General features: G+C 42.3%; 1 protein-coding gene across 1 annotated transcript in view; it reads left to right on the forward strand.

Annotated features, from left to right (window-relative positions):
- The window catches only part of ASTN1 (astrotactin 1), a 316,741-nt gene that overhangs the window by 236,388 nt on the left and 70,126 nt on the right, over nt 1–10,227 (forward strand). The window contains 2 exon segments of the mRNA XM_012802586.2: nt 4,456–4,560; nt 6,250–6,438. Coding sequence (XP_012658040.1) covers nt 4,456–4,560; nt 6,250–6,438 — 294 coding nt within the window.

Consider the following 10,227-nt stretch of genomic DNA (forward strand, 5'->3'; position numbering starts at 1 on the left):
GCAGAGGAGCGGGAAAGCTTTAGAGTGACAAAAGAGGGGGCTTCAAGTGTTGTCCACGTTGGAGGCCATAGAAGTGGATCCTTGTGTGATTGGTTAGGGTGTGTTTTTACCTTCCTTGATTGGGCCTAAAAGGAAATGGGAACAGTAACTAGAGAAGCTGTCATTTATTAATCAAGTCCTGTCTTTGGGGGCCAGTTGTGATAAGGGTTATTGTTAAAGACAGTGTGGTCTGACTTCTTACAAGTGTGACTCGCAAATAACAGATTGGCTTCCTGGGCTAGTTATTGTAGATAATGTGTTCGTTTCTTGAGCTCTGTGGGTCAGAGTTCTGTTTTTTATGTGGTCTGGCCGTTGTCCATTTGCATATTCATTCTTTCCGTTGAGAAGAAGGGAATTCAGACATGGACTCAGGCAAGGCAGGAGAGTAGGCCCCTGGCCACATTCATAGCCCTGCGGGGTGCTGTCGTCATGAAATCTATGTGAACATGTGAAACTCCAGGATCTTTGGAACTTCTTCAAGTTTCATCCAAAGGGAATGGACTCTTGGCTTTAGGATTTGGGGGGAATCTATGTTCCCCTGACATATAAAATAACTAGAGAAAGTGAGTTTTCTTTCCTTCTTCCTTTCTCCCTTTCTGTCTTTAAAGATTTCCCATGAAGCCTATTCAGTCATTCTCTCCTCAATCATAGATGGGAAGAAAATAATGTTCTCTCTTAAGAAAACACAGTCAGATATTTTGTTTGAAAGAAGGGTTATTCAGCAGAACTGAGTCCCAAAATAATAGTAAAATAAAATAAAAAACTGAGCCTGATGGGTGTGTCAAGGGCAAGCTGAGAATTACATGGTTCAGCTGGAAAACATATACCTTGAAACATCCCTTCCTTTTTAACTAATGGAAATAATATCTGTAAGTGGGCTCAGAAAAAGACCTTTCCGAGCATTACTGTTTATGTAGCTGTTCTCCTGCCTGTGGAGCATAACTGCACCCCGTAGAGTTCTTGCACGGCAGTTGGGTAATGAGGTTCAGTTGTCTGGCTCAGCCTGCCTGGATGTAGGGCACTGTCACCCCTGCCCTTGACCTCCTCACATTCATGCTTGTTTCTTGTTTTTTTAAATTCAAAGTTATTTTTATTGGGTGCATTTTTAAAAATTTCAGATTAATATGAGAATACAAATGATTAGGTTACGATGTTTGTATTTGTTAGGTAAAGTCCCTGTGGTAGTTGTGTCCTGCACCCGGGAGGTGTGCCACATACACTTACATTGTGCCCATTAGGGGAGAGCACACCAATCCTCCTCCCCCCTTCCCTCTCCCCACTCCCCCAACTTGTGTTTTTCTCTTGGGTGGGCATGTATTTCTTTGTCTACTGGCCTCATATTAGTATTGAGGACACTGGATACTTGCTTTTCCATATTTATAAAACTTTACTAAGAAGAATATGTTTCAACTCCATCCAGGTTCATACAAAAGATACAAATAAAGTCTTTATCTTTTGAAGGCTGAATAGTATTCCATGGTATACATATACCACAGTTTGTAATTCATTCATGGGTTTACAAACACTTAGGTTGTTTCTACATCTTGGCAATTATAAAATGAGCTCTGATAAACAGTCTAGTGCAAATGTCCTCATGCTGGCTTCTTTATTTTCTCTCTGTTGTTCTGGACTAAAGCCTGGGAAGTTAAAAGAGCTAATGAACAAATGCCGGGTTTACCCAGTTAGGGGTGATGAGAGGGATAAGGAAGAGCAGGAGAATAACATTATTGAGGCCATGGGTGTGCAGGGTGATTTATCTTCTCTCAAAGTACTTTTGTGCTCATAATTTTATTTTCTTCTCACGACCTACTTATAAGTTAGACAGGATGAATACTATTATTCCCATTTTTCAGATTTGAAAATGGAAACTAATGGGTTGCTAATCCAGAGTCACCCAGCTGGTGGGAATCACAGAACTGAAAAGGAGGCAAGAGGTCATCCTCACTAAGCCTCTTACTTTAGAGATGAGAAAAGTTGGAACCAAGAGCTCCCCTAGCCAGGTCACCAGAGAGGTCAACTCAGGTTGTGAGAACAGAAAGTTGTGGGTATAAAAGTGACTGTCATTCTGAAACTGCCTACTGTAGCAACACAGCCAGCCTTAAAAATTAGCCCTGATTTCTTGCCTGCTTCTTTTTCCACTAGGAAATGATTCAATTAAAGAGATCTTTTCCTAATAAGTTGAAAAAATCTTTACTTAGTGGGCTTGCTATTTTTTTGTTTATAAATAGGCTTTTTTAAAAAAAAAAAAAAAAGATAGAGTATCCCTCTGTGGCCCTGGGTAGAGTACGGTGGCATCATTGCTCACAGCAACCTCAAACTCTGGGGCTCAAGAGATCCTCTTGTCTCAGCCTCCCAAGTAGCTGGAACTATAGGCATGCACCACAATGCCTGGATAGTTTTTTTCTGTTTTTAATAGAGATAGGGTCTCTCTCTTGTCTTGACCTCCTGAGCTCAAGCAATCCACTGCCTCGGCCTCCCAGAGTGCTAGGATCACAGGTGTAAGCCACCAAGCCAGACATATAAGTGATGCTTTTTGGAGTAAGAGCAGAGCTGAGGAGCTGCTGTAACTAGAGACTACCTGTTATGCTGAATGGTTCTCCATGCCTCACACACTATATGCTCTAATGACATGTACCTTTAAGGTATGTGAATAAAGTCTTAAACATGTAAAGTTAGGATCTCATTTATATACTTTTGAAGTTGGGGAGGGAAGGGGGGAGGATAGGTGGAGGGAGGGTGATTGGTGGAACCACAGCTATGGTCCATCATACAAGGGTACATGTGAATCTTTCTAAATAACAATAACTAAGATAATGCCACAGAGGCTATGTTAACCAGTTTGGTGAAAATATTTCAAATTGTATATAAAACCAACTCACTGTACCCCGTGATTGCATTAATGTACACAGCTATGATTTAATAAAAAATAAAAATGTAGTAGTATGACTTGTGGGTATCACAAAGCTTAATGCGCTGAGAGAAGAACATTTGAAAGAGAAGAGTTTGGAAACCTTCTCTTAGTTTCAGGTAACTTGCCTCTGATTGCCTAGGATAAAACTGAAGCGATTGATTCACTAAGCACCTTTCCAGACCTTTTTTTTTTCCTTCTTACCTCACCAATGATGATTCCCATATGATCCAGACAGGATGGGAAATTTGGTAATTACTCAGCTAATGTGATCAAGGTTGACAAGCAGCTAATTAATCCTGCCTCCTCTTCCTCCAGTTTAGGTATTAAATTAGTTGATTTAGCCTAAAGGAAACATGGGTCAAAATGGCAGCATAATTCACTATGTTGCCAATATATTGCCATTATATTTGTATGTACACTTATGTACTCTTTCTATAGCGTGTGTGTGTATATATATATGTGTGTGTGTAAGTTTATTATATATTGCCCTTACATTTTTATATACAGATGTATACACATACACATATACAAATGTGTATATATATTTTCCTATAACTTACACATATAGCAAACATTAGAAATAGAAATGAAGCTAAAATTGGTTTTCTAAACTTAGCGAGGTGATTCTTTTTTTATTTCCTGTGGCCTAATTATTTTGTTTCTATAGCATTTTATATTTATAGTAATGGTTAGAATTAAAATAGGGTGACACTCTTTCTCTGAGGTGCTCAAGGAAGAACAGCCCGTCAATAACATCTCTAAGGATGTGTTTATTGAGAGTGACCTTGGACAACTCGCTTAGCTTCTCAGATCCTCAGTTTTTCCATTGATAAAAAGGGGACACATAAGTACCTATCGCAACGTCTGGCACACAGATGGCACTCAATATGCGTCCAACCCTGCCCCTTACTGATTTAGCTACCCTGACACCGTCCTTTCTGGTAAAAAAGAAATAAGCATCATCAGCCTCATAGTAATTAAAACTTAAATACCGAACACAAATCAGTTAAATGAGACAGAAAAATCAATGTTATCAGGTATGGTAGCTGAGTCAATTACTGCAACCATTAAAGAGAATAAAAACCTGGTGTATTACAGTAAGCCTGGAGTTTAATGTAAATTTGTTACAGGGATATTATGGTAGAATGAATAAGAACTTCAGTCCTGGCCTCAGAAACATCTGGAACCCCATCCTGGCTTCCCTGTTACTTAGGGACCTTACATAAACACCTTCTCTGACCGTCAGTTTTCTCATATATAAAATTCAAATAATAACACCTACCTCACAAGGATCAAATGGTTTAACAATTGTCACGTGCTTAGCAAAGCACCTGGCACATGATAAGGGTTCAATAAATGATAGCTGTTGTTGCCGTGACTTCAGAAATGCCCTTCCTCGAGGAGTGCGTGATCATTTCTTACAATGTACATCCCCTAACATAATCACAGCATAATCAAGTTGGGTCCAATCCAGGGCACCAAGCCTGTGTCTCCTCTGTCCCCAGGGATGGTGAACTTCAGCGAAGTGTCTGGATACCCTGTGCTGCAGCACTGGAAGGTCCGCTCTGTGATGTACCACCTCAAACTCAATCAGGTTGCCGTCTCTCAGGGTGAGCACCATCCTCCCCCCTCCCTAGGGATGAGGTTCCTTCCCAAGGGGACAGGTCCCATCGTTAAAGGTGCAGCCTAAAATGTAACTGCCCATACACTCAGATTCAGCTTGAAGGGCAAATGGCTAGAAAGCGATCCCTTCCCAAGCACGGGTTCCATTGCAAGTTTTATCTTGGCCTCCAGAAGAGATGGAAGGGGCACGGCTGGAACTAAGGAAAGTATCGTTTTCCCCGGGGGCTGTCCAGTGTGTGGAGAGGATATGCAGAAGCAGACATTTCGCAAACTGGCAGAATAAAACATTCTACGTGCAAAGTACATAATTTAGAGATTCCATGCAAGGAAATAAGGGAAAGAGAGCAAGGAGGGGAAAAAGTAGAAAACAGCTTACGGCTTCCAAAGAGCAAGTGAGTGAAACAGAGATTGAGAGAGAAAGATTGAAAGAAATACTTACACCTGTATCTATGGCTAGTAAGTTAAGGAATAGTAAATTCAAAACTTATTAGGGTCTTAAGGTCGGCAAAAGGGTGATGGAGCCTTGGGGCCAACAGGAGGAAGATGAATACCACGGGGCAAACAGAAGGTCACAGAGAGATGTCAGACAAATACTCACAAAAGGTAAAGCCTCATCCATAGAAAAAGACAATATGTCAAGAGTATAGAACATTTTCATAAGGCACAAAGGGATTCTGAGCTTTATCTTTCTTAATATGAAAGAGTTCTTGGCAAGAAAGTGTTGGGATGGGGACTCTGCTGAAGGAAACTGCCGGTGCAGACCAGTGGAAGGAACTAAGCTAGGCTTTGTTGTAGGGAAATGCGAGAGTTGCAGCTTTATCTTGCTCACATACTCAGTTTGCACCCAGCACGGATGCCGTGCATGTCAGAGATGGACATTTGGGCATCTCCACTGCCACATGCCTTTCAAAGTCACCAAATCGTGCTGTGGACATCAGCACCAGATTCCACCTTACCCTGCAAGGACACAGGTGTGGGGAAAGGAGAACTGTATAACAGTGGCCAGATCCAGAAGCTACTGGACTTGGAAAATTTATTAGAGGCTGATGTCTTCTTTCCTCCTTTTGTCACTTCCCAGCCCTTTTATTTTTCATGTTCTGAAATAAAATATAAGCAGCGTATTAGTGGCTTTTCTTACCTTTCTTCTTTCATTGTCTTCCCATTGCTCATTTCTATGCATAAAGGCAATATTCTGCAATTGCCTTGTTTGGTCACGGTTAGAATACATTCTCTGTTGTGACCTTGGACGTGCATGTACGCCCATGTACGCACAAAAGAAGTTTCATGAAGCATTGCTGAATCCTCTGATGTGAAATGTTTTCTGCTGGTATTTGTGTTTCTATTTTAGACTATGCTATTTTTTCCCTCGATGCTATTATTTGGACTCACTAAATTGATTTAATGTCATAACCTATGCTTAAAAACAAAAACACTGACCTAGGGGAGCAGTAGAGCAATGGCAATGGTCTGCTTAACTTGCACAAGAGTTAACAACACACCCAACTGGCTTCAGAGATATTTACTTAGGAACTGAAATGCCTGATGTAGCTACTTGGAAGCATCCAACTAATAGCTGTAGCCATCTCTCCAACATCCCTTTGGGCCAGAATTCCTAGGAATCTGTATAACCAAATCATGAGTCCTGACTCTTACTCCTGGGGGATGTTTCTTCATAGCACTCAGCAATGCTCTCCACTCGCTGGACGGGGCTACGACTCGTGCAGATTTCGTGGCTCTGTTGGACCAGTTTGGCAACCATTACATCCAGGAAGCTATCTATGGCTTCGAGGAGTCCTGTTCCATCTGGTACCCGAACAAGCAGGTCCAGCGGCGACTCTGGCTGGAATATGAAGACATCAGTAAAGGTGAGTGGAGCACTCATCAGCAAACTCTGCACCCCACGCCAGAGGATCAATCCATAGGGTCAAAACTTAGGGAGTCTCTGGAGACAGAATTAATTCAGATTTTCCCCTCACTGTTCTTTGCCCATCCTTAAAATTTCTGAGGTTTGTCAGCTAAACCTAAGTCTCAAAATGAAGGTGTATGGGGGAATTTTAGATGCAAGATGACAGAGTCAAAACTGTATGATTTCTGTATTAATCACCCAGAGGACATAGAGAGGGTCCTCCAGAGATTCTACTACCTCGTGAGGGCAAAGTAGAGAATTGTTCTTAGGGAGCAGGAAGGAAGGAAGAGCATCCACCAGTGTCCCCCACCCCCACCTCCTTCCTGCACCAGCCCCACCCTGCACTGCCTGGTGTCCCTCTTTGGAAGCTAAGTATACAGTAAACCCCTACTCACTCCATCCTACCCCATGTGTTATTCTCATGTTTCTTGCTATTTGTGTTATGAGGAAATCTCCATTGGCCCAAGTGTTCTGTAGGTCGGGACAACAGGCTCATAAATAAAAATCCTGTCTGCTGTCTTGACAGCAAGTTAGCATTTCAATCCAAGTAAGTATAGGAAATTGGAATTCTTCAAACCATCTCAATCGGCCTTCTGGTATTGTGGGAGTACTGGCCAGCGTATTTGTAGTCTGGTCAACCAAGATGCTTTAGAATTGCCATTCATAGAATTTCTTCTGAGCTTATTCACATGACATTCAGATGAGGCCAGACTGTGGATATGGGACTTGTGAAATGGCAAGTGAGGAATGAGCACTGTGGAATCTCAAGAAATAAGGCCTCTTAAGACTCAGTGACCCAAGAAGGGTCCTTCTGAGACAAGGGGCCTCTGCTGTCAGCAGGGCTGCCTTGGGGGCAAATGTGACCTTGTGGCTGAGGTGCTCTTGGCTCTCTGAAGCTCCATACACATTCCTTTTCTGCCTCACTCAAGAGGTAGGAGAGCCATAATAGCCTCTGGGGCTGAACACATTCTCTTGAAGAAGCAAGAGGTATGTGTCTGGGCCAGAGATGCTGCAGTCATCCCCCCACATCCTGATTCTTCAGAGCTCAAAGACACAACCATGGGCTTCTAGTATCTCTCCAGACTAAGGATCTTAAACATTGTTCTGATTCCAGTTTGCCAAGAGAGCAGTGGAATGTCAGCAAATGTAGATTATAGCAGTTCCAGCTGGCAAAGGGTTCTCATGTGTCTATGCCAGCGCCTGGGGACTGAACCAGAGGGCTGAATCCTCTCCTATTTCTGTTTGCCAGTGGCTCGAGCATTGCCAGGGTCTGTGATTTGTAGGAGAGGAGAGTCTGATCTTATTCAGAGCGCCTAGTTTTCTATCCTTTGCTTGTGTCTCAAATGTCACAATGTCCTTAAGGCTAAACTCTGAGCCCAGGAGGGAACTATATCTGCACCTTAACCTTTTTCTCTACCCACCTTCATCTCAAGCCTCTCTTGATGCCCAGGAGCTGGTTTTACCACAGCCCAACTATTGACTTTAGTTCTTTGTAATATGATTTATAGAAATCCTGGCTTGTAGTGGAGTTTAAAAGGTATTTAAACATTTTAGTATGTCTGCTTCCATCTCTGTCAGCTGTCCAATTCCACCACCCATGCCTTGCCTCTAAGTTGTAGGGTTTTTATATTTCGTTCTTTACTCTGGCTCTTGCTTTAGATATTTTTCTCATCTCTAGCCCTCATTTCCTTTCATTCCCCAACCCTGCATGGAAACATGTTACTGATTAAGAATGATAAGTCCATAAGACAAAGGCGGATACTCTTCTATTCTGCACTCTGAGAGGATCAATAGAAAAAGACTTTATGCTGTGGGTGACAAGGTTGCTGAGAGGGCTATTCCTTCCAAGATACACAAGTGACACTCTTTTTGGACTTGAGACCTTTGTTTCTATGTTATTGCCTACTCTAATTTTATAACTTTTATAGTGAAAAAGATTTCTTTGTTTTTTACTTCTGGGCCTATGAATAGAGACTAAATTGTTTATGGATTGAAGGGGAAATAAAAATTTATCAGGGGGAAATGAAATAGAAAGATCACAGGACTTGATGGTTGGAAATCTAGAGCCAGGCAGGTGATGCTGCTTTAGTCAATTACTTACCTGGACCTCATCTGCAATGCCCTCTGGGGTCCCCCTGCTGTGATGGCTTATGGATCCATATGAATTCTACTTTACATGGAGAAGTGTATGCATGTTACTCATTTGGGTAAAGAGTCTCCTTTCTATAAAATCACAAAATGCTCAAGAGTATGTCCCATGCCTTGTTCGACTTTAAATTCCAAGAATTTAACACAATACCAAGCACATGGTAACTTCTCACCATTTGTTTGTTGTTGCCATTATTTCCAGTGATAGTGGTGGTGGTGGTGATGGCAGTAATGGTGGGAAGCCCTCCTGATGTGATGACTTCCATTGGGTTTTACTGTAGACATGTAACCTGTTTAGTTACACCTGACTGATCAAAATTCAGAGGTGGTTATTTGGGGCCAGGTCTTCAGAAGGAAGCCTTTCATTCAATACTTCTTTGTCATACTTCACCCATATGGTTTGGCCTTACCAGCAGGCAGGATCACCTCTCTCTAAATAAGTCTGATGAAAGCCAATGAAAAATACACTTCTGTATTACACTTAAGTAATATTAGTGTACTATGATACACTAATCACTTAAGATTAGTCTATCCCCAATTTTTTTTTTTTTGTAAGAAGTTGAAGACTATCAGAAAGGAAATTCTCCAACCTCCCATGTCTAAACTTATTTCTACCTTCTCCCATGACCCTCGGCCTTCAGAAAATGTCATGAGGCCCCTCTTCTGCATGCTGACTTCTCTGCCTGCACACTGGCTCCCACTACTCTGCTTCGGCTGAGACCTCACTCATTCATTAATCCTCTCTTGTCTAATCCTTATGATCTCTTCAGCTACTGAATTCTCTCTCCCCCAACCTCATATCTTCTAGAAAATAATCTTTTTATAAACACATGACCCTTTCCCCCCACTGTTTATTTGTAATGCATTACCACTAAATTACCTAAAAGTAATTTCCACATCTTTTCTCTCCTTTCTCGGCTGAATTTCACTCTTCACATTATTGCTTTCAAATACTTCGCTCCACGGAAATAACACTGGAGAAGGAAAGCAGGGCCTTCTTACTCAGAGGTTCCCCAGTGCCCATCCTGTGACCATTCCATCTGTCTCAGTGGAAAAATGCTTCCTTCCTGACCAGGGCCACCTTCCTGAAAATTCTCTCTTCCCTGTTTCTCCCAATGCTGATCTCTCCAGATTCTCTTTATAAATCTTTGGCCTTTATTTCTCATTCATGACCATACTCCTCTAAAGAAATGATTGACATTTTCATCATTTTCATGGTTTTTCTCATAGTACATCTCTCTTCTTCGCAACTGCTCGGTGCTTCCCTTCTATATCTATCTCAGCCTCCCCCTCGAATTCTGTCCGTTTCCCTGGGTTCAAACCCTCCTTGGTTCTTGAGTATTTAGCATCCCTCCACCCCGGGTGTTCCACAGGTCCTCAGTGATCAGCCTCTCTTTTCTCTTCCTCCTGTGCTCTCCTTTGGGGTCTGTGTGTGAGCTCCCCTGTGCCCATGACTGTGTAATGTGTGTGAGCCCCCTATGCACCTCACTGTGGTCCGTGCATGAGCTCCCCTGCACTTCCCTGTGGTCCATGTGTGAGCTCCCCTGTACCCTTCAGTGTGGTTTGTGTGTGAGCTCCCCTGTGCCCTTCACTGTGGTCC

The sequence above is a fragment of the Otolemur garnettii genome, unplaced genomic scaffold (genome assembly GCF_000181295.1).
Source record: "Otolemur garnettii isolate 467f Iridium unplaced genomic scaffold, OtoGar3 scaffold00016, whole genome shotgun sequence".
NCBI classification, from domain to species: domain Eukaryota; kingdom Metazoa; phylum Chordata; class Mammalia; order Primates; family Galagidae; genus Otolemur; species Otolemur garnettii.